Here is a 25779-nt window from a genome sequence, read left to right as displayed (position 1 = left end):
TGGATTAGTCATCGTAGATGATTATAGTCGCTGGACATGGGTAAAATTCTTGAAACACAAGGATGAGACTCATTCAGTGTTCTTTGATTTCTGCATTCAGATTCAATCTGAAAAGGAGTGTAAAATCATAAAGGTCAGAAGTGATCATGGTGGTGAATTTGAGAACAGATCCTTTGAAGAATTCTTCAAAGAAAATGGTATTGCCCATGATTTCTCTTGTCCTAGAACTCCACAGCAAAATGGGGTTGTAGAACGAAAGAATAGGACTCTGCAAGAAATGGCCAGAACCATGATCAATGAAACCAATATGGCTAAGCATTTCTGGGCAGAAGCAATAAACACTGCATGCTATATTCAGAATAGAATCTCTATCAGACCTATTCTAAATAAGACTCCCTATGAATTGTGGAAGAATAGAAAGCCCAACATTTCATATTTCCATCCTTTTGGATGTGTATGCTTTATTCTGAACACTAAAGATCATCTTGGTAAGTTTGATTCCAAAGCACAAAAATGTTTCCTTCTTGGATATTCTGAACGCTCAAAAGGCTACAGAGTATACAATACTGAAACATTGGTTGTAGAAGAATCAATCAATATCAGGTTTGATGATAAGCTTGGTTCTGAAAAACCAAAGCAGTTTGATAATTTTGCAGATTATGATATTGACATATCAGAAGTTGTTGAGCCAAGAAGCAACGCATCAGAAGCAGAGCTTCTCAGAAGCAAAGAATCTGAAGATCAAGTATCAGCTTCTCTGGAGGATCTAAGCATATCTGAAGAACCATCTGTCAGAAGATCATCCAGACTCATCTCTGGTCATTCAGAAGATGTCATTCTTGGAAAGAAGGATGATCCAATCAGAACAAGAGCATTCCTTAAGAACAATGCAGACTGTCAATTAGGTCTTGTATCTTTGATCGAGCCAACTTCTGTTGATCATGCTCTAGAAGATCCAGACTGGATAATTGCTATGCAAGAAGAACTGAATCAGTTTACAAGGAATGATGTTTGGGATCTTGTTCCTAGACCAGATGGATTCAATATAATTGGTACAAAATGGGTCTTCAGAAACAAGCTCGGTGAGAAAGGTGAAGTGGTAAGGAACAAAGCCAGACTGGTGGCTCAGGGTTATAGTCAGCAAGAAGGGATTGATTATACAGAAACCTTTGCACCAGTGGCCAGGTTAGAATCTATTCGCTTATTAATTTCTTTTGCCACTCAACATAACATCACTCTCTATCAAATGGATGTTAAGAGTGCCTTCTTAAATGGTTATATAGATGAAGAAGTTTATGTCCATCAACCTCCTGGTTTTGAAGACTCTATGTCTCCTAATCATGTTTTTAAACTTAAGAAATCATTGTATGGATTAAAACAGGCTCCCAGAGCTTGGTATGAACGCTTAAGTTCTTTCCTTCTGGATAATGGTTTCACTAGAGGAAAAGTGGACACTACTCTCTTTTGTAAAACCTTTAAAAAGGATATTTTAATTTGTCAAATATATGTAGATGATATTATTTTTGGAACATCTAATGCTACACTTGGAAAGGAGTTTGCTAAGTCTATGCAGGCTGAGTTTGAAATGAGCATGATGGGAGAACTCAAGTACTTCCTTGGAATACAAATAAATCAAACATCAGAAGGAACGTATGTTCACCAAACCAAGTATGTGAAGGAACTTCTGAAGAAGTTTAATCTTCTGGACTGCAAAGAAGCCAAAACTCCTATGCATCCAACATGCATCCTAGGTAAGGATGAGGTAAGTAAGAAGGTAGATCAGAAGTTATACAGAGGTATGATTGGATCTCTTCTATATTTGACTGCTTCTAGACCTGACATTCTGTTCAGTGTTTGTTTGTGTGCTAGATTCCAATCAGATCCTAGAGAATCTCATTTAACTGCTGTTAAGAGAATTCTAAGGTATCTGAAAGGTACTACTAATGTTGGCTTAGTTTACAGAAAATCTAAAGAATACAACTTAGTAGGATTCTGCGATGCTGATTATGCTGGAGACAGAATTGAAAGAAAAAGTACTTCAGGAAGTTGCCAATTTCTTGGAAGTCACTTAATCTCCTGGTACAGCAAGAAGCAAGCAACCATTGCTCTATCAACTACAGAAGCAGAATATGTCGCAGCTGCTGGATGTAGTACACAGATGCTCTGGATGAAGAGTCAGTTGGAAGATTATCAGATATTTGAGAGTAACATTCCTATATTCTGTGATAATACTTCTGCTATATGTTTATCTAAGAATCCTATTCTTCATTCAAAAGCTAAACATATTGAGATAAAACATCATTTCATAAGGGACTATGTTCAGAAGGGTGTTATATCTTTAAACTTTGTTGATACAGACCATCAATGGGCTGATATCTTTACAAAACCCCTGGCTGAAGATAGGTTTAAGTTCATTCTGAAGAACATCAGTATGGATTTATGCCCAGAATGAGAAGATGAGAAGTTCTCATGTATGAGTATCTTCTGAAATGAATGTGGAACATTTCTTTTAATCAGAAGTTCTGATTGAATTCTTTTAGAAATTATGATTCGGTTATTACTAACGTTTCATTGTCTAAGTTGATTCAGAACCTCTTTTAAAGCAAAACAGCTGTTACGTTTTATCTCGGGATGGTAAACCTGTCGTTACTATTCATGGATAAGCGCGCGTGCAGTTGAAGGGACGCCGACCATAGGTAACTGTGCTAGTCACCTCATTTGTCTTATGCATCTGAATCTTTTGAAATATTTCTTTTTGATGTTATGACAAAAAGGGGGAGAAGATAAATGATAAATGATTTGATTAAATCTATCAGTTGCTGGGTAAAAGCTCCCACACATTCACTAACAAGAACCGCAAGTTCTATATGGTTTAAGTGTTTTGCAGGTACAGAGAAGTGAAGCAAACACCAGAAGCAAAACCATAAGAAGCGTTATTCTGTAAAAGGAATAAGCTCTTGGAAACTGAAGCAAGCTGAGTGCTGTCAAGCTTCAGAAATCAGAAGCAAGAAAGAAGAATGAATCAGAAGCACTGATAATAGAATTTGAATATCATTGTCTATCCTGCTCTGACAAAATTCTATTTGCTCTGATACATATAATGTTATGGCTCTGATACATTATTTGCTCTGATACATTATTTCAGCCTATATGGCTCTGATACATATAATGTGTTCAAACATACATTTTATGTTTTAACTCGCTCATGCTGACTTTTGTCGTTTAGTTTTTGTTCTGTAACATTTCAGGATGTAGAGATGCTCTGATGATGCTCTGGTACATTCAACAATGTTCTGATACAAATCTAGCATGAAGTGATGTTGGTAGACATTCAAAGTTCTGAAGCTATCCGAGGGAAGCAGAAATCAGAAGATGTGAATGTTCTAAAAGATCCAGAAAACTCAAGTTCTGAAGCTGTCCTGAATGGAAGCAGAAGTCAGAAGCTGTGAATGTTCTGAAGATCAAAGAAATTCAAGTTCTGAAGCTGTCCACGATGGAAGCAGGAATCAGAAGCTGTGAGTGTTCTAAGGATCTAAAGAAATTCAAGTTCTGAAGCTGTCCAATGGAAGCAGAAGTCAGAAGCTATGAATTCTCTGAAGGCAGAAGCTTATATGATCGTCTCTACCGAAATAATCAGGGAAGTCTTTTATCAAAGTTCTTCGAGTATTTATTTCAGGGGGAGATTATTTATCTCAGGGGGAGATTGTTAATCTCAGGGGGAGACTTATTCATATGCTTATGCTATAGCTGTGTAATTTGTCTTTTGCCGTCTACTCTTTCTGATCGCAAATTCATATCATTTATATATGTTTTTGTCATCATCAAAAAGGGGGAGATTGTTAGAACAAGATTTGTTCTTATCAATTATCTTAGTTTTGATGATAACAATAATATGAATTTTGCTTAAGATAATATGGTACTCTAATCCAATGCAATTTCCCTTTCAGGAAATATATATAAAGAGTACGCATAATTCAGCGCTCAGAAGTTGTGTCTCAAATGGTTCAGCATGCAACATCAGAACATGGTCTGGCAAGACATCAGAAGATGGTCGAAGCAGAATCAGAACATGGGTCTATGGAAGCATCAGAAGAACATGAGATCAGAAGCACTGAAGATCAGAAGATGGTATCACGCAACAGAAGCACTTCAAGATCAGAAGATCAGAAGATGCTATGCACCAAGCTGTTTGACTCTGATGATATTCAAACGACGTATTCACAAACATCAGATCAGAAGGAAGTACAGGTGGCAGACTACGCTGACTGACAAAAGGAACGTTAAAAGCTACTAAAGGCTACGTCAGTAGACACAGCGTGAACAAGGCTCGAGGTAGTTGACAAAAGCGTATAACATTAAATGCAATGCTGTACGGAACACGCAAAGCATTAAATGCACTCAACGGTCATCTTCTCAACGCCTATAAATATGAAGTTCTGATGAGAAGCAAGGTTAACGATTCTGAACAAAGACAATTCAAATTAACTTGCTGAAACGCTGTTCAAATCAAAACTCAGAATCTTCATCTTCATCAAAGCTCACTACATTGCTGTTGTAATATTTTAGTGAGATTAAGCTTAAACGTTAAGAGAAATATCATAGTTGTGATTATCGCTTTTAAGAAGCATTTGTAAACTCTTGAATAGATTACATTAAGTTGTAAGGAACTAGAGTGATCGTGTGATCAGTATACTCTAGGAAGTCTTAGCAGTTGGCTGAGCAGTTTGTAACTAGAGTGATCGTGTTGATCAGTAGACTCTAGAGAAAGTCTTAGAGGGTATCTAAGCAGTTGTTCCTGGAGTGATCAGTGTGTGATCAGAAGACTCTGGAAGACTTAGTTGCGGACTAAGTGGAAAACCATTGTAATCCGTGCGATTAGTGGATTAAATCCTCAGGTTGAGGTAAATCATCTCTGCGGGGGTGGACTGGAGTAGCTTCGTTAACAGCGAACCAGGATAAAAATAATTGTGCAATTTATTTTTATCGTCCAAGATTTAAAGTCACACTTATTCAATCCCCCCCCTTTCTAAGTGTTTTTCTATCCTTCAATGGCATGTTGTCTGGTTGGGGTACGCATGGCAAAATGGGTTGTCCGCATTGCATGGGAAACAACAAAGGGTTCACGTTGGATAAAGGTGGGAAAAGCTCGTGGTTTGACTGTCACCGAAGATTCCTACCACGAAATCACTCCTATAGAAGAAACATGACAAACTTTAAAAAAGATGTACGAGTGAAAGATTCGCCTCCGCCTCGATTGTCACCATGGGCTATATGGGAACAAGTTAGTGAGCTACCAATATTTACAGATACTGGCAAAGAATGCCGAATTGAAGGATACGGAGTCACGCACAATTGGACAAAAAGAAGTATATTTTGGGACCTCCCGTATTGGAAAGATAACTTGTTGCGCCATAATCTAGATGTTATGCATATTGAGAAGAATTTTTTTGATAATGTATTTAACACAGTGATGGATGTGAAAGGCAAAACGAAAGATAATGAAAAGGCCAGACAAGACATGGAAAAATGGTGTAACAGAAGAGAGTTTGAGTTGAAGCCTCTACCGAATGGAAAGTTATTAAAACCCAAGGCTTGTTTCACTTTGACTTCCCAAGAAGCTAAAGCTGTTTGTCGATGGCTAAAAGATTTGAGAATGCCCGATGGGTATTCATCAAATTTATCAAGGTGTGCTGACCCTAACACTGGGAAGTTGCATGGAATGAAAAGTCACGATTGTCACATTTTCATGGAACAATTGTTACCAATTGCATTTGGCTCGCTACCCAAACATGTTCTTGATCCACTAACTGAAATTAGTCAGTTTTTTAGAGATATTTGTGCGTCAGCTTTAAAAGTGGAAGACATCATGAAGTTGGACCAAAACATTGCAATCATTCTTTGTAAGTTGGAACAAGTATTTCCGCCTGGTTTCTTCGACTCCATGGAACATTTACCTGTGCATCTTGCATATGAACCTTTTCTTGGTGGACCAGTTCAATATAGGTGGATGTATCCGTTTGAAAGGTTCATGGGTGATTCAAAGCGATCAGTGAAGAATAAAGCAAGAGTTGAAGGTTCTATATGTGCACATTACCTGCATCGAGAAACATCACATTTTTGCAGTCATTATTTTAATCACTTGATGTTAACTCCTAGAACCATACGGAATCCGGTAAATGTCAACCAGAGGAGTCAATTCACCTTACCAGTATTCGGTCTTCCAGGTCGACCTTCTGGAAAGAAGAGTGTGCATTGGTTGACCCAGAAAGAAATGCAATCCGCACATGTCCATGTCTTGATCAACTGCGTTGAAGTTAAACAATACCTTGAGTAAGTTTACCCAATAGTTTTTTTTTACCTTTGTTGACAATGTCTGTATACCAAACTTATTTAACTTATGGTGTATATTTTGTAGGGAATTTAACAATGCCTATTTTCATAGTACCGGTGTACAGTAAACATCCGGCGTCATTCATGCTCAATTTCCCTTATGGTTCAAGCAAAGATTGTCTACCGTGTTTCCACCAACTCCAGAAATACTCCATTTGAGAAACTTGGCAGAAGGCCCTATCCAAAGCGCAAATGAATGGCACACATACTTCGTGAACGGATATAAGTTTCACACTGAGGCATGGACCGAAGGGAAAAAAACCATAAACAGTGGTGTATTTGTAAAAGGAGTTACAGATGGTGGTGAAGATGACTTTTATGGAGTTATTAAACATATCTACGAGTTGGTATACCATTACATGGATTCAGAAAATAAAGTTGTCTTGTTTTATTGTTAATGGTATGATCCAAGTAGAGGCACAAAAATAGACAGGTCATACGGTACTGTTGAGATTCAAATGAGCCGGAAATACAAAGAGTATGATCCTTTCATAATGTCAAATATTGTTAGGCAAGTTTATTATGTACCTTATCCTTCATTTGTGACACGTAAAAGAGGATGGTGTGTTGTAATAAAAACAAAACCGCAAGGTCATATTGAAAATGGCGATCAAGTAGAAGATGTTGCCTATCAAGTTGATGATGTTGATCAAATTAATGAAGTGGTTGCAGCTGAAGACATTACAAGTTTGTCTGATACAATTGTTGAGGGACATCAAGTTGATGCATCTATATTGTTGGTTGAAAATAATGTGGATGAAGAGAATGATGAAGAGTTTGAATCCGATGACAACAATGAAGAGAATGACGAAGAGAACGACGAAGAGAACAACGAAGAGAATGATGAAGAGAATGATGAAGAGAATGATGTGGATAGCGAAGATGAAGAATAACTAAACATTGAATGTATATTTATATGTTAATGAATATTTATTTATGTGTTAATGAATATTTACTTATGTGTTAATGAATATCTATTTATGTGTTAATGGATATCTATTAAATATATATTTATGTGTTAATGAATATCTATTTATGTGTTAATGAATATTTATGTGTTGATGAATAATAAAATAGGTAAAATGCCACCTAAGAGTAAAGATAGTGGTAAGAAGTCCCAACGTCCGAGGATAGTAGTATGTGAGGCGCCTCACATGGCCGTGTCTTCCCGCCCTCAAAGTGTTGATCCTATGTCTTTAGCCAGTACTCAGGCTTTTACCCCATTACTCTCCTCCCACACGTTCCCGTCTGGGGTACCGCCATCCTTCCAGTACTCAGCGGTACCGCCATCCTTCCAGCATCCTGGTGTGCCCTCGTCCTTCCAGCAGGCGGGAGGACCTAGCTTTCCATTCACACATACTGGTGTGCCCCCGCCCAACTTTCCATTCGCCCATACTGGCATGCCTTCATCCTTCCAGCATACTGGAGGATCTGGTTTTTCATATCCCATGCAGATGACTTCCTCCTTTCAGCAGACGGGAGGATCCAGCAGTACACATCCGACACAGGCTGGACGATCTCCTAGTCCACGCCCCACACAGGCTGGACGATCTCCCCGTCCACGTCCGACACAGGCTGGACGATCTCCTAGTCCACGCCCCACACAGGTTGGAGGCTCACGCACCCCACATCCCACACATGTACCAGCCCGTGAGGTTGATGAGGCAGTTGATGAGATAGACGGAGCTGATCTTCGTGGGAGGGATGATCCCGATGAGATTCATGTCGTTGATGGTAGATTTTGGATTCATCCCGAAGGAAGCAAGTAAGTTTCCTATTTAAAAACTTTTATAGTATGTATACATTTTCATTTTTTATATAAATTTATATCTAACATTTTCATTTTTTGTTTCAGTTTTACGCCGAGTCGGACTGCTGCTAGGATTGTTAACTATATAATTCAGCAGATGTATAAATCAGCTTTTAAGAGCTATGGGGACGTCAAAAATAAAGATGAATGGTTTAGAATGTTTAAGGTATTGTTATTTATATAGGTTATGCATTTAATTTATTGTTTTAGTTATAGTTATTTAAATAAAATTCTCATTATAATTACTTAACATTTTATTTTAATGTCATACAACATTATTGCAGGAGAAATGTGTGTGGGATCCTTTGAGTGAAAAAAGTGTTCAGAAAGTTTTCAATACCAGATGCTCTAAAAGAATGTCTGATATGCTGCAGCGAGTAAGGGAGAATTATGAGCTTCACGGCATCCGTCCTAGCTGGATAGGCGAGGAGGTTTTTCAGGAGCTTGTAATATATTGGAGGACTCCAGAATTCCGGGCTAAATCAGAAACTTTTAAGAAGATGAGGGCATATGAGAAGGGCGGTTGTGTCAACACAGTTGGAAGTATTAGCACCGCCGAGCATGCCCGACGATTCGTAAAAGTTTTAAAATTTTTAAGTTACTTCTTTATTCATAATATAATTTACTAATTATTTTTAATTATATTATTTAGGCTAAGCAGTTGGGGAGAAGACCATTGATGCCTGAGCTGATTTCGAGGACCCGGACAAGGAGATCGGGAGGTGTTGTCGACGAGCGCACGAGGATGTATCTTGTAAGTGAAATTTACGTTGTTTATTTTTTTTATATTGATACAAAGTTTGTGATGTGAATTTCATGTGGCAATTGATAATTTGCCACGTGAAAATCATGTGGCAAATCATAAGTTGTGGCGTGAAAATCACGTGGCAACGTTTTAATATATTTTAATTTATAATATGTATATATTTATTTAGTATCATTAAATATGCATTTAAATATTTAACTTAATTTTTTTATTGAATATGTGTGCAGGAAGAATATGATAGACGACTTGCCATTTTTCTGGAAAATAATCCTCAATTCATGCCAGCAGAGGGGGAGCCGCTTAACGCGGATGTTGATCACTACATTTGGTGTGAGGTTATTAAAGATAAAGGGCCTAATGGTTGCTTTTTTGGGGCTGGAAATTTGGCGTCCAGCTATAGATCTGGTGACCGTAATCTGTTCCAAAGAGTTCAGGATGGAGAGGGTGGATCGCGTCAACCAAATCTGACACAGGAACAAACTGAATTAATAAGGCAAATGGCGAGACGCGATAGTGAGGCCCAGTTGGAGATGATGCGGAAGAGGCAGGCTGATATGGAGGAGCAGCATGCGCGGCAGATAGAGGCATTATGAAGAAACAAGCTGAGATGGAGGAGCAGATGAGACGGTTTATGCAATGAGGTGGGAATTACAGTAATGTTCCTCCTCAAGATCAGCCGGAGGATGACGGAGTGGCTGATGATTTTAATCCGGATAATTATTTTCCGGATGATGGTGCTTCTTAAAAACATTTTGTATTTTATTTGTTTTTAATTTATTTTTATGTAACTTATTATACATTTTAATTCATTAAAATATTAGTTTTAAATTTTTAGTTTTAATTAATTGAATTTATTATATAATGTTTATTATATGAATTTATTTTATACAAATTTATTATATAAATTAGTTTTTATAGATTTTATTATATATATTTTATTATATAAATTTTATTTTATAGATTTTATTATATAAATTTTATTATATAAATTTTATTATATAAATTTTATTATATATATTTTATTATATATTTATTAATTATATAAAATATATAAAACAAAACAAATCTAGCGTGAATAAATTTTAAAAAAAAAAAGCATTTAATGTAGCGATGTGGTAAACACGTCGCTACATTGGTCAACAAACACATTTTCCCACACCTGCCACACCTGCTGTGTGTGCAGGGAGCTGTTTCCTATGTCATCCTGTTCTGACGTGGTCTCCACGTCGCTACAATGTTGCCACGCTTGCTCCTGCGACATACATGCTCAAGTCGCTACTTTTAGGTTGCCACGTGATTTTTCACGTTGCGACGTGTATTCCACGACGTGTTAAAAAATAAAATGTTAGCATTTATTCTAAAAAAAATTCTAAAAAATTTGATTAATACACAAATTTGTTACTATAAAATTTGATACGGTAAAATTTGGACAATTTATATTCTCTTACTATATTTAATAAAGATCAATAAATTAAGGTGACAACTTCTCTACCCACCCAAAAAAGATGGGTAATGTACCTTCAACCAATCATATAACGCCATTTAATTTTATCATCTTTAAATATTTATTAAATGATACACTTTTTTGGTTGTTTTCAATGCATTTTACACTAGAGGTAACTCTACCCAACTTTTTGTGTTGGGTAGATAAGAATTCACCTAAATTAATTTGATATATTTCATTATCATTCAATTTTAAAATCTTCAAATATCATAAGACTCATTTATTAATTGTGGTTTTAAATAATTTTAAAGGCTAATGTAGTTTCACATTAATATGTAATTTTTTTTAGTGAGTGAGATGATATAATTTTATTACATAAAACAGATATTATTACATATTATTATTGTTAATATTATTATAAACAATTTAAATTTTTTATACATCAATCAATCTTATTGAATAGATGCATATTATAACAGATTTTAAATTATAAAAAAAAATAAAACTTAATATTTATGATATAATTAAATTTAGTATTAGAAATATGCACATTGAAATTACACATAGTTATATATCTATGTATATTGTATTTATACTAAAAATTGCTATAAGTAGTAGTTTTAATAAAAAAAATGAGACAATCATGATGTATGAAAAACACAACTTTCTTATGTAAAACATAAATTTGTCATTCTTTTTATTTCATTTATTTTATTATATATTAAATAAAAGGTCAATTTTATATATTTTTCACAAAAATATTTATGGTAATGGTTCTAAAAAATAATAGATATAAATTAGGAAATTCAATTTTATTATAAAATACATATTCTATACTATAGAAAAGAAATATAATATAATAGTAAAATTATTGTTTTAGATAGGATTTATAAAAAAAATTATGAATATTTTTTATGATCCAAATATTTTTATTAAGATAAATGGAAGATGTTAAAATTATAAGATTTGTGAAAATTGCTACAGAAAATTAATGAAAGTTTAGTATAAATAAAGAAAAATTGCTACAGAAAAATGCTACAAAAAATTAACGAAAGTTTAATACAATTGTTAGCTGAGAATTGCTACAAAAAACTAATGAAAGTTTAGTATAAATTTCAACCGAAAATTAATGAAAGTTTAATTCAATTGTTAGCGGTAAATCAGTGTTTTAAAAATCGGACCGGACTTCAAACCGGCGAGGGTACTGGGTCACTGGTTTATTGGTCGAACCACTGAGTCACTTGTTGAACCGCATGACTAAACCGAGTTAAACCGGATAACTCGGTTGAATAGACTGATCGTTATAACAAATTTAAATAGGTATAAAATCTGTCGAACTGGATGATTCAGTCTCTACAAAATATAACAATCACTTAAATTTTTAAAAAATATCATATTATAAATAAATTCACAAGTTCATAATTTCAATTCAAATTGTACACATAGGTATCACACACAATAAAATAGTACATAATTATAAAATATAATTGCAAACAAAAGTTTAATCCCAACATAATCTAATTGAATAATTTATAACAAAATAATTCAATTGTTTAGTAAATTTAATTTCAAAAAAAGAAAAATTGTTTCAATGTTGAGATCTCCTTCTTCGATATCAAAATTATCGGTAACAAAATCAATCGCATATGCAACTATTCTTTTATTTTTTTTATCTTTTTTATTTTTTATTTTAATTTTTCATTAAAATAGTCAAAACCAAGTTGTTTTAATTTTTTTAAATAAAAAATAAATAAATTAAAAAAAATTAAACAATAATTTAAACTGTCGGTTCACAAAAACCGTCCGTTTTTTCGGTTTTAGCGGTTTACACCGGTTTTGACTGGTTTACACCGGTTTTGACCGGTTCATATCGGTTCAATGACATTTCCGATTCAATTATTGAACCAGACCGGTTACCTGTCTGGTTCCGATTCAACCGGTCCAATTTTTAAAACACTGCTATAAATTGCTAAAGAAAAACAATGCTAAAATATTATGGATATAAATTAAGAAATAAAATTATAATATAAAATAAATATATGTAATGAAAAGGCGGGTCGTCATTCATATAGTTATATTTAATTATCTTAATATATATTTTTTTATATACTAATTTTAATCTTCATACTACTCGACCCGTGTGAATCAAGTAGATGATTAGTTAATTTTATTTTTTTATTAAAATATACATTTTAGACGGGTCAAGACTATTTAATTTTTTTATATATATATATATATATATATATATATATATATATATATATATATATATATATATATATATATATATATATATATATATATATATATATATATATATATATATATATATATATATATATATATATATATATATATATTAGCTATACTATATTTATTTACTATTTATACCAATGTTGTGCGACACTTGTGAACGCACGGATAGATGACTACTTAATTATTTTAGTTATTTTTTGTACTAAAATATACATTTTCGGCGGACTAAGACTAAATTTATCTATCTTATATTCTTATATACACATTTTTTAATCATCACTATACTATATTTACTTACAATTTATAACGATATTGCGCGACCCGTGCGAATGCACGGGTAAATGACTACTTAATTATTTTATTTATTTTTCTACTAAAATATACATTTTCAACAACCCGAGACTACTTAATTTTTATATCTTTTATATATATTTCTTAACCACTGCTATACTATATTTATTTACTATTTATAAAGACATTACGCCATCCGTACGAACGCCGGGCAGATGACTGTTTAAATATTTTCTTTATATTTCTATAAAAATATACATTTTTGACGGCCTAAGACTATTTAATTTGTATATATTTTATATACATTTCTTAATCATCACTATATTATATTTATCTACAATTTATAATGATATTGCACGGGCCGTGCGAATGTACGGTTAGATAATCGATTTTATATGTGTATGTGTGAAGTGTGCTACACCGTCTACTCTTTTTTTAGCATAATTTCTATGTATATCCGGATAACTATTACAACCTGATAAAGTAAATTAATATTTATATGACAATCATCATTTAAGACATTTTTTTCTTAATTCATACATATTTTTATATACAATTTTTTAACCATAATTATATAATATTTATGACCAATGCAAACACAAATCAAAGCATTTATCACATATATCTACTTAATCTAAATGCAAAGAAGTCATGATGGCAACCCTAGCCACATGTCTTCTTAGCAACAATTCTCGCCACATGTCATTTGCCAAAAATTCTAAATACAAATTCTAATTATACAAATAACTAATATCATAATAATAATAATAATAATAATAATAATAATAATAATAATAATAATAATAATAATAATATTCAACCACTACTATTATTAATAATAATACTACCACAACTTAATAATATTGTATTAATAATATAATATAATAATAAAAATAATAAATAATAATTTAATATTTAGCTAATCATAATAATAAAATAAAATAATAATAATAATATAATATCTAACACTCACTATTAAAATAGTATGATTTATGTAAATCAGAATTATTTATTTATTATTGCAATCCTATTAAATTTAATATTAATTTCAATAAAAATAGAAAGTAAAAAAAAATTTACTAAAAAAAATACATTTAATAGCTTATAAAGAATAAAATATTATAATAACATTTAAAATATAAGAAAACGTTATTTTAGTTTAATCCAATATATATATATATATATATATATATATATATATATATATATATATATATATATATATATATATATATATATATATATATATATATATATATATATATATATATATATATATATATATAATTTTTATTATGTAAAAAGTAACGGTTCTTACACTAAAAATCACTATTATCTTAATAATCATTAATCAAAAACTCATAATACGTAATTAATTAAACATTTCTCCCAATACTAAAAAAAAGTTTCTCTCTTTTCCCAATTAAAAAAATAATTATTTTAAATTTAAATTAATAATTTATGTTTAGATAATGCATAATAATAATAATAATAATAATAATAATAATAATAATAATAATAATAATAATAATAATAATAATAAATTAAAAGAATATAGTTCTGGAATATAAAAATTCTAAGAAACTTTAGAATTAAATTTTTTTAAAAACTCATAAAAAGAAGTTAATGCAAAAGATAAAACCCTAGATAAAAGCTTACGTGTCATTCTCACATTTTTTTCAATTTAAAAATATTAATATAATTCATATAATTTTAATATCTTAAAATTGATGTAATTTATGAGATTTGAATAATAATAATAATAATAATAAGATTTATATTTCTATCCCAATTTTAATTATAAATTAAAAAATTATTTTTATTTATTTAATATTATTTATTTATTTCACTATATCTTTTAACTATAAAACTATTATTATTTCTTTGATAAGACTGATTTATTTATTCCACTATCTCTTTTAATTATTAAATTATTATTTCTTTGATAATTATCCTACTAACTAATAATTTAGCATTAAAAAATTATTATTTTCAATTTAGTAATTTTTTATTTTATTTTTTATTATTAATGACACTAATAAAATACATTAAACACATAATAATTAATTAGTTAAATTACTAAATAACATAAATCATTTCTATTCTCATAAATAATAATTAAATTAAAAATAAAACTTCACAATAATAATTAATAAATTAAATTTTTAAATAATAGAAAATCTTTCTATTCTCATAATTAATAATTAAATTATAAACAAAATATGGATACTGAAAACCACTAAATAATCATCCTACTAACTATTTTTTTTTCGAGAATAGAAATTTATTTATTCCTCAAAAATCACATTACAAAGCAAAATCGATCCTCATACAGATCCAGGCTACCAGGTTACCAGTCAAACTCCATCAAACAAATAAACCAAAGCACCTAATTTGAAGTGAATCTATATCTATATGGTGTCTACTAACTAATAATTTTGCATATAAAAAATAATTGTTTTAATTATTATTTTTAATTTATTAATTATTTATTGTATTATTATTATTATTACTATTATTAATGACACTAATAAAACACATTAAACACAATAATAATTAACTATTTAATTGCTAAATAATTCAAACTGTTTTTTTCATAATTAATAATTAAATTAAATACAAAACGTCACAGTAATAATTTATTAATTAAATTGTCATATAATAGAAATGGTTTCTATTTTCATAATTAATAATTTAATAACTAAAACCGCCACCATATAATGCAGGTAATTTTGCAAGGGATCCCATCTTTAATTTTAGTCCTAACCTCATTTTCATATAGTTTAGCCATAACAGATTTTACCTTGACTTCACTACTCTTCTTAACATGTCATTTTGTAATAGAAGCTCCTTGCACGCATTCAAATCACGCTATCAATATTCTTTGGAGCATACAATTTTTTAGTATGTAATTTTGCAAACTGATTCTTTCTTATTTTTTTCTAATATTTATTAATTTTGTTATTTGTTATTATGTTTTTAGGTGTATTTGAAGACACGAAATAAGGTTTGTTCACAAAACTTTTTCAATCTCTCAATTTTCATTTCATAAATTGGGTCTTTGTTATTTTCATCTAATATTTATTGAAGTTTGCTATTGATTGATTATATTTTTTTCAGGTGTATTTTGAAGACACAAAATAAAATTTGTTCATAAACAGCAGACCTAGACACAAAATCACAAACAGCACCACCGCGATTATCACCAGACCCCAATCGGCCATCTTCTTATCCTTTTTGAAGGTGCACACGAGCACGGAAGGAGAGTATTGAAAGAAAGAAAAAGGAGGGTTTGTGTGAGAAGAGTGTTGGTGTGGTGTGATGTGGAGAAAGATCTAGAATTGTTTAAAAGAGTAGAAAATAGACGTTTACTTTTGTTTTGTTACAAAACACTTAAATTTCATTAAAACATTATTAAATTTCGTACATTATTATTTTTGATGGTATCCTTTCAATTTTCTATTTTTTCATAACCACTCAGTCTTTATAACCACGATTCAAAGATTTATTTTTCAATCATATTAACTTTTCCATTGGAACTCAGTCTTATTCACTTTTCATTGGAACTCTCTCAATTGTTTGTTCGTGTATTATTATTTATAGTTTTGGTGGTATCACTCACACTTTCCTTTGAGCAGAACTAGGAGTCATCCAGAATATCAAAATATCTTATTTAAAAACACTGATGTTATCCACATCCTCCGTAAAGTTAAATCAAATTGTAGATTTTATGTCAAAGCTCGCCTCCACCAATAACAATCTTCTGATTCACAACTTCTATTCATCGGGAAGAAATTTATTTTTATGTTTATAGTTTTTCTCTCTTTTTTAAGAATTATAGTAAAAGAAAGTTGATTTTTGTTATGCATCATTTTAATAATAACATCTTTTTATATGAATAAAAGGTATAATTTTTATTTATTTTACACATCAATTGAATTGTATAAATTATATTATTATTATTATTATTATTATTATTATTATTATTATTATTATTATATTATTGTTATTAATATGATAATAATTATTAACTATCTCTATATGTCCTTTTAAGTTATATAATTATTTACGAGAATTAAAACTGCAAAATAAAATTAAATATAATGTTATAATTGATTTAGTTGTTAGTTACATAACTTTGAATATTATTTAAGAGTTACGTAATAATAGAGTATTTGATTTATTGTAATATTCAAATAATATGTATTATGAATAATTGATTTATTTTATTAAATGGATGAAAAATATGATGACTTATCATAGTGACAACTAAATATCACTATTTAATAAAAAAAATTAAGATAGTTTGGCTAAAAAATTAATAACCTAAATTAATAAATTTTAGAATCATCCATGCATATAAAATTGAGAAAAAACTCTTTAAAATTTCATTTTTATTTTCAAAATCATTTTTTCTTTAATTAAATAAAATTAAATTAAATTATTGATGTGAAAATAATAATTTATTGACATGATTATATAAAAAATTTCTATTCATTACTGATAAACATTAACCCATAATAAATAATAGTTTTTTATAATAAATAATAATTTTTTATATCTCATGAAATAAACAATTTATCAGTCATGTCACAACATATCTCTTCCACTATAATAAACAAACAAAAAAATCATGAAAATATAAAATGGAGTTACTTTTTTTTTTTGAATAAAAATGGAGTTACTTAATTAACATAGGAACACTAAAGAAAAAATCAATATGGTATAATTTATTATAATTTAAAAAAAATCTAAAGAATATATGATTTAAAACTTTTTTGGACTTGACATTAAATAAAAAAATTCTTAGGTTTTGCAAATTATAGATTAAACACTTATACGTATTATAAATTTAATATTAATCACAAATAATATATACAAACAAATTAATATAACAGTTTTTTAAAATATTGCATTATTCACGTAAATATGACTTATATTTCAAATTTAAAAAACATAATTGAATCTTATATATATATATATATATATATATATATATATATATATATATATATATATATATATATATATATATATATATATATATATATATATATATATATATATATATATATATATATATATATATATATATCATTAAATATTTTCATAATGTTAGAATTTTATTTATATTTAATACAATTTTAAAACAAATTTAATATAAGATTATAATTAACTATAATTAATTAAATACATTTTTTCATTTAAAAAATATTAAGGTAAAAATTCTAATCAAACCCGTGCGTTGCACGGGCCATATATCTAGTTTACATAATCATACCAAAATTTCACATGACCATAAAAAAAATTCACATATAATCAGTATCGTTGTTTGAGAAAATTGTTATGGTGGAGCTTAAAATTCCTTAAGAAGTAAAGGCATCAAAAGTAAACACAAGAATAAAATATTTTATCGATTCAAATTAAATATACTGTTTCGGGAACTTAAGTATACAAAGTCCTGGTAATTTTAGTTTTGGAAAATTAAATTGCATATAATTTTATTAAGCAATTTTAGTTTGGTTAATATTAGAACAGAAAGTTATAAACCAAAAAAAAAAAATATTAGAACAGAAAGTTTTAATTTTGGCTCTAATGTCAATTGTTAGAATTAAATGACCTAATAGTCAATTGAATATACATACTTAATAAAGTGTCAAAGTCAGATAGTCAAGTATATTAATCCTAAAGATTAAGAGATGAAGAAAGAATTAATAGTCTCTCCTTTATTTTTTAAGTGTAATTTTAACATAAAACTCTTAAACAATAATGAATTGTTAGATTTATTTTTTCTATTTTATCCTCATTTAGTTTCTTTTTTAAAATAAATTCAATCATCACTCTCTTTTTTCAATGACCAATTAAATAGAAATAAAGAAATTCATCTAAAATGACATTTAAAAAATAACGGAGGGAGTAGTTTGTATGGTTCTTCCTCAATCGTATTGGAATCATAACCTATTTATAGATTGACGACCGATTAGGATATTCATTATTCCGGTTATCCTAACATCCACTCATATTTGAGCTCATATACAATTATATAATTAATTAATTAAATAAATAATTTCTAAATGAAATTTAATCAGTTTTTCAACTTTATTTAATTATTTAAGTAATTTAATTGATAAAATAGCTAATATAATAATATAATTAAATAAATATATTTGACCACATGATTATTAGAATACTAATATATAACTAAATCACTACAATATTCCAACAGTTCCAACCGTTTGCCTTTACACTTTTTGGAAAATAGTTTTGAGTGTTTCAATTTACTCACAGGTGAAGGTTAACATGGCGAGTGAAATTAATTAATTAGTCTACTATAATGAAGTAAAAATGACTTACTATTACAAGTCAAACAAGATTTTGCCAATTTAAATAAAAGTTTAATATATTCTTTAAATTACTTTACTCTTTTTGCAAAAACACCCAAAAAATATATATAATTAAATATTGATCCAAATAAATATTATATTTATAAATTATAAAATATTAAATGATTAATAAATAAAACTTTCAAAAATAAAAGAGTACAGTAATCGACCGATTTCCTAGTAAGAACCTTTATTTAGTGGAATAAGTTACGGGAATCAAATTTGATTGACATAGATTCTCTGTCGCATTGCTGAATTGTGTCCAAGTGACGTACGTGGTAGATTAAAGAAGATATATTTAAGAAAAATACTTTTGAGTATGTGTTCGACTTGTAGAGTTCAACATTCGGCAAACTTCCTAGTAATAGAGTCTAATTAGCTTGGCAAATTATGAGACTTAAGTTTCGCGATTTAACTCCCTTATAACAATGTTAAAATGTTTCATCGTGATCGATGTGATAGTTTATGGTTGAAATTTCCCTAACCGGGTTTTCGTAATATGTGTTCGGTAAAAAAGAGTGCAACAACGGAATGATTCATCAAAGGGGTCCACTATAAAAAAGAGTCCACTATCACACGGTTTAAATGATTCCTTATGACATATATGGTAACTTAATATTTGAATTTATATTCCTTATGACAATAATCAACCATTTCCTAAAAAGAACCTTTATTTAGTGGAGTAAGTTACGGGAATCAAATTTGTTTGACAAAGATTTTCTGTCGTACCAGGGGATTGTGTCCTTTTGACGTATGTGGTACTTTAAAATATATATTTCTAAGAATAATACTTTTGAGTACGTGTTCAACTTGTAGAGTTCAACACTCGACAAATTTCCTAGCAACAGAGTCTAATTACCTTGTCAAATTTTCTAGTAACATGACTTTTATATATATATATATATATATATATATATATATATATATATATATATATATATATATATATATATATAGGGATAGGATCAAATGACACCAAGGTGTCAAAGTTTAATTTGACACCAAATCTCAACCGTTAAAAGAGTTGATCAAACGGTGTCAAATTAAACTTTGACACCTTGGTGTCATGATTTGATCCTATCACCTTGGCAAAACGGGCTGTGGCCCGCCGGCCCGGCCCGCGCACCCGCTAAAAAATAGCGGGTTGGGTTGGAATTTTAGGTCCGCCGCTCACCAAAGCCCGCCCCGTCAAAACCCGCCACCCGCCATAACCCGCCCCGCTATTGCCCGCCGCCCGCCAAAGCCCTCCCATCCTCCAAAATTCCCTCTTTTTTAGTTAATTCTAGTAATTACAATTCTTGATGGTTTATTTTATATATTTATTTGTAATATTTTTTAAAGTAAAAATTGTTAAAAAGTTGCTTTTATAAAAAATTATTTTATAAAATAAGTGAAAAGTTTAATTAAAAGGTAAAAAAAACTTATTAATCTATTAAAAAAATGAAAAAAAATCTAAATAAAAATCGACGGGCAAGCCCGCCGTCCGCCAACCCGCCATCTTGGCGGGGTGAGCATGATTTTTATGCCCATTTCACTTGGCAGGCATGCCCGACCCGCTCGTTTTTTGGCAGGCTTAAGGCGGGGCGGGCGGCCCGTTTTGCCACCCCTACTTTATACAGTAAAAAAACTCAATCTTATGTTTAATAATAGTAATTAATAGAATCATAATTTATAATAAATATTAAGGTTTAATTTGTAATTTGTGATAAATATTGGGTCTAATTTTCAATTTGTTATAAATATTGGAATAGAAATATAAATAGTTGTTAGGATATATAAAAATGTAAATATTTATTTATTCAGTTTGAATAGTAGATAATCCTTAATCAATCATGACCACTCAATTTATTTATTATTAAATCAATAGTAATTTTACTTGTTCACCATGGTGAAACAATAAATTTTGTTCACCATGCTATCATTCACCTTTACTCACATTCAATTGGTTTCTAATCATCATCCCACCTCTTTGGACGATTTAATTTTCAATACTTTATCATGTTTTTTCTGTATGTTTTACATTGTTCTTCCTTGTGTATTTATTGCAGTGTCTCACAATAGTCTCATCTCGTGGTTTTTCGAAGAATCGTCACTCGAGTCACCTTTACAACTCTTTACTTTGGTCTTGGAAATTGAGATTTTAAGGAGATGATTTTCATCTCATCTTTATTCATTTCTATTCATTTTGCATTGCTTTCACTTACTTAAGTGATTTTTTTTTCATTCTCGTGTTCAATGAGTTTTTCAAAGAGAATTAAAATATCTAAATTTTAAATTTTTGTAAATATATTTTTTTCATAATTTTTTGTTATTTTGTTTTAATCTCAACAAAAGTTAAAATATTCAAGTTGATTATATTATAATATATAAAAATTTGGTTTTAATTTTTAAAATTGAGAATAAAAATGAATATTATCATTATTTATTTATTATGAATTAATTTAAAAGACTAAAATAAAACATGAAGCCCTTAAACAAATCACCAATATTCAAAGAAGAAAAATGTTGAATATTTGCAAAGACAAAAAATAATATTTATGAAGAGCAACCACAAAAAAAAAAAAAAGTATATTTACATAAACACAAAACATATTTTAAGTACTACTCATTTTTTTACAATAAAAATTATTCATGATCAAGCACTTTATTAGAGTACGTTTGTGGATTATTTGTTTGTGGATGATTTTAATAAAAAAGTGATTTTCATGCTAAAAAGTAGAATTTTATATTAAAATGAACAAGTTGTTTTATTTTGGTTTTTTGAAACAATTATTTTATTTAAATTAATAAATTTTAAGAAAATATTTTTTTGGGTCTAAATTACAGTTTTAATCCCTCTATTTTAATATATTTATAAACAGTTTTAGTTCCTTTTCAAATTTTTGGTTTAAAAAGTGATGATGTGTATTTTTTTAATGATATGAAAAATATTTTGATGCTGTGGAACAATCTACCTGGATTAGTAGGATGACATGGCATTATTTTTGTATGTGATTTAAAAAAATTATTAATAAAAACCATTTTTTTGAATTTGAAAATGATATGAAATGGAAAATTGTAGTAATTAAATAATGCCATTTTTTGTAGAAATTGTATTAATAATTGTGGAACAATCATACAAAAATGATATGATACAATGTTCCACAATCATATCATTAAAAACCATTTTTTTTTAAAATTATTAATACAAATTTAGTAATTAAATAAAATTGTAGAAAATTGTACAAAAATATATAAAATGGAAAATGTTGTTGTGTTCCATTACTTTTTGTTCTATTTTCAAGTGTGAGGACAAATTTGCTGCTACAATAGAATTGTATGGAAATGAATTTTCCTACGTATTATATTCTTTCTCTTTTTTTAGGGTTCTCCTATGACAAGTTCTTGTGGTGGCATTTTTAGAGATGACAAAGCCGGTCATAAGCCGGTCATTTGGGACGCTTTTGTGCTTACCTTCATGAAGGAAATTCTGTTGCTGCTGAGCTTCTAGCGGCGATCATGGCTATAGAATTGGCAAGCGAAAGAGGTTGGACCAAACTCTGGATCGAATCTGACTGCATTATTTGGTTAAAGCTATTTCCAATACGGATATAGTCCTAGGTACATCAAGTCTCGTTGGCGCTATTGTTGTGCTTTTACTCTTCAAATCGATTTCTTAATTTCGCACATTTTTCGTGAGGTCAATTTTTGTGCTGACTTATTAGTTAACATAGTGTTCAAAACCAAAACTTTCACTTGGTTTGATAGTATACATCATGATATATCCAAGGACTTTTTGCTTGACAAACAAGACATTCCTAGATTTAGATTTTGTAATTAATGGACCTTGTTGTTGATTGTTGTCCTTGGTTTCTTTTGTAATTTTTCCAATGAAGTCTCTTTTTTGTTTAAAAAAAAATATATCATTTCTCAAATTATGAAAAAAATTCAGATAAGGAAACCTATTTTTTCCCAAATTAATAACAAAATGAATAATGATTCTCCACCAAATAAAAAAACAAAATCAGAAATAACTTCGATCAAAATTCTCTCCCAGATTACACACATACCTAATCAATTTATCTTTTTTAATTTCCATATTAGATGAACGTATTTTCTCCAGAGACGAAGAACAAACTTAAATCAACACAAACCCAATTTTGCAAAGAGATCTAATAAGAAATGGAGCAAAAAGAAAGTAACAAAATTGAAAAGTTTATATTAGATTTATAAACAGGGGTTTAGTGTTTTATTATGCACCCATGAATCTGGTTTTCTTCCATGAATTTGGGTTTCAAAAAAGGTGGAGCAAATTGAGAGAAGAAGAAGGTTGGACACTTAAGGTTTAAACCGACTTTTTTTTTCCCTTTTCCAAATTACAGTTTATAATTATTTTTGTATAATTTAATTTTTTTTTTGCCTTTTTCCAATTCATTATATTTATTTTAAATAAATAAAACAAAAATATATATGTTTTTTAGTCTAACAATATATATTTATGTTTTTTTAATGTAAATACTTTGAATTTTTAATTATTTGTTACTTTTTAAAAAAAAGTAACATTCTTAAATAATGCCATGTAACTCTTAATCAACATAGATTGCTCCACATCATTAAATCATTTTTTATATCATTAAAAAAAATTACACATCATTATTTTTTTTAATCAACATTGATTTCGTGATTTGATTAAAATAGAGAGACTAAAATTGTAATTTAGCCTATTTTTTTTAAAGAGCTACGTTTATAAAAAATTCTAAAAACAGATGCAAACTTAAAAAAAATATATTATTTTGTTTAAAACAAGTATATTTCTTACAAAATAAACTATAACAATTGAATTCTAAATTTAATTAACAATATATGATGGATACTTTATATATATATATATATATATATATATATATATATATATATATATATATATATATATATATATATATATATATATATATATATATATATATATATATATATATATATATATATATATATATATATATATATATATATATATATATATATGCTTTGTTTTTAACATAACCATTTAAATCCAAGAAAAACATGCATACTTTATTTAACATCATTTTTCAATTTATCAACTACTTTTAATAATGATGGATGCCTACATATTTCAATCACAATTTCACCTCAACAATTTAACTCAGGTAATTTCAATTAAACAACTCATACATACATATTTCATTACAATTTCAACTCAACATCCTCATTAAATTCAATAACTTCAACACAACGATTCATGCATATAGTATCTTAAACTCAATAACACATACATTTATAATTCATCATAATTTCAACTCAACAACAAATATATATGCATATTTCATCACAATTTTTTCTTTACCTTATTTAAATTCAACATATTTTAAAGAACTTAATTCAACATTAGTGTTTTTGCGTAAAAACAATAAACGGGTGACTTCCTTGTAGAACAAGGAGAACCTCAATGGAACAAATATATGGAACAAGAATATTCCCAAGAAAAGTTTCTTGCTTAGCTAACACAATCCCGCCAGGACAGTAAGGCTAGAACAAGTCGATCTCTATCATTTTAACACTGATCGACATATCCGGTTCTATTACTCGGTCCAGAGAATTATGGGCATATAACAAGCCCCCCCGAGCATGAGTCTCGTTGTCGGGAGGAAGTGTTCGGTTATAAATAGCCCCATAATTTTGTGTATGTTTGACTTTTGTGAAAGGATTTGATCGACTTTCCCCATCCCAATTTGCATAAAATGTTTCGGAGTATATACTAAGCCCTCAGTCACGAAGTTCGTAGGGCTTACATGTCCGATCATAAACAAGCTTGGTATTATTCCAGGCCATGTAAAGCCCCAATTCGATAGTATCTAGGTAATTTTGGCACTATGTCGAGCCCTAGTGCCTATGTTGTTGAGTTCCCAATGCTGTCACGTTCACGCATATACCAAAAAACCCCAGGCTCTTGGAACTCGGATCTGTGACAAGCCATGAGTTTTGTACTTCTATTTTAATAAAGAACTTTTAAGCCAAATGACTTCAAATTCATTGAGATTTTAGGACTCGGCCCATCACCGGGGAGCGTCAATTCATAGTTCTCGACCCATAGCCCAAGGAATGCCAAAGGTTCTAAGTGAGTACTTTTCCCGGACCGGGTACATTCAACTCGGATGTTGTTACAAGCCCCAAGTCACGAGGTCAAGTTTTTATCATCCAAATAATATAACTTTTGGTTGCATTCGTGATGAACTTCGGTAGTTTACCCCTTTGTGCTCACATTTTCAATAGGGAGTGAACACAAAGAGAATGGCCTCAATTTTTGCTCGAGAATCACCACAAAGGGAGTTACCACTTGGCAAGGAGTTATCACAAAGGGAGTCAGCCTCAGTTTTTGCCGGGGGTTACCACAATGGGAGTTCCCGTTTTCGGCAAGGAGTCACCACGAAGGGAGTCAACC

The 25779-nt window shown here is 29.4% G+C and overlaps 1 protein-coding gene across 1 annotated transcript; it reads left to right on the top strand.

Moving 5' to 3' along the window:
* Positions 1 to 8857: 8857 nt before the first annotated feature.
* LOC131597595 (uncharacterized) lies at positions 8858 to 9559 on the top strand. Its single transcript, XM_058870284.1, has 2 exons — positions 8858 to 8954; positions 9194 to 9559. Exons 1-2 carry the CDS (start codon positions 8880 to 8882, stop codon positions 9557 to 9559), a joined length of 441 nt encoding a protein of 146 aa, XP_058726267.1. The 5' UTR covers positions 8858 to 8879.
* Positions 9560 to 25779: the final 16220 nt, after the last annotated feature.

The sequence above is a fragment of the Vicia villosa genome, linkage group LG4, assembly GCF_029867415.1.
Source record: "Vicia villosa cultivar HV-30 ecotype Madison, WI linkage group LG4, Vvil1.0, whole genome shotgun sequence".
In the NCBI taxonomy this organism is placed as follows: Eukaryota; Viridiplantae; Streptophyta; class Magnoliopsida; order Fabales; family Fabaceae; genus Vicia; species Vicia villosa.
This window is presented reverse-complemented; position numbering and strand designations above follow the sequence as displayed.

Excerpts from the sequence above, each read along its gene's own strand:
- LOC131597595 (XM_058870284.1), top strand. The coding sequence starts at position 8,880 with ATGCCTGAGCTGATTTCGAGGACCCGGACAAGGAGATCGGGAGGTGTT. Across the intron at positions 8,955-9,193 it reads AGCGCACGAGGATGTATCTT|GAAGAATATGATAGACGACT; the intron begins GTAAGTGAAATT and ends ATATGTGTGCAG.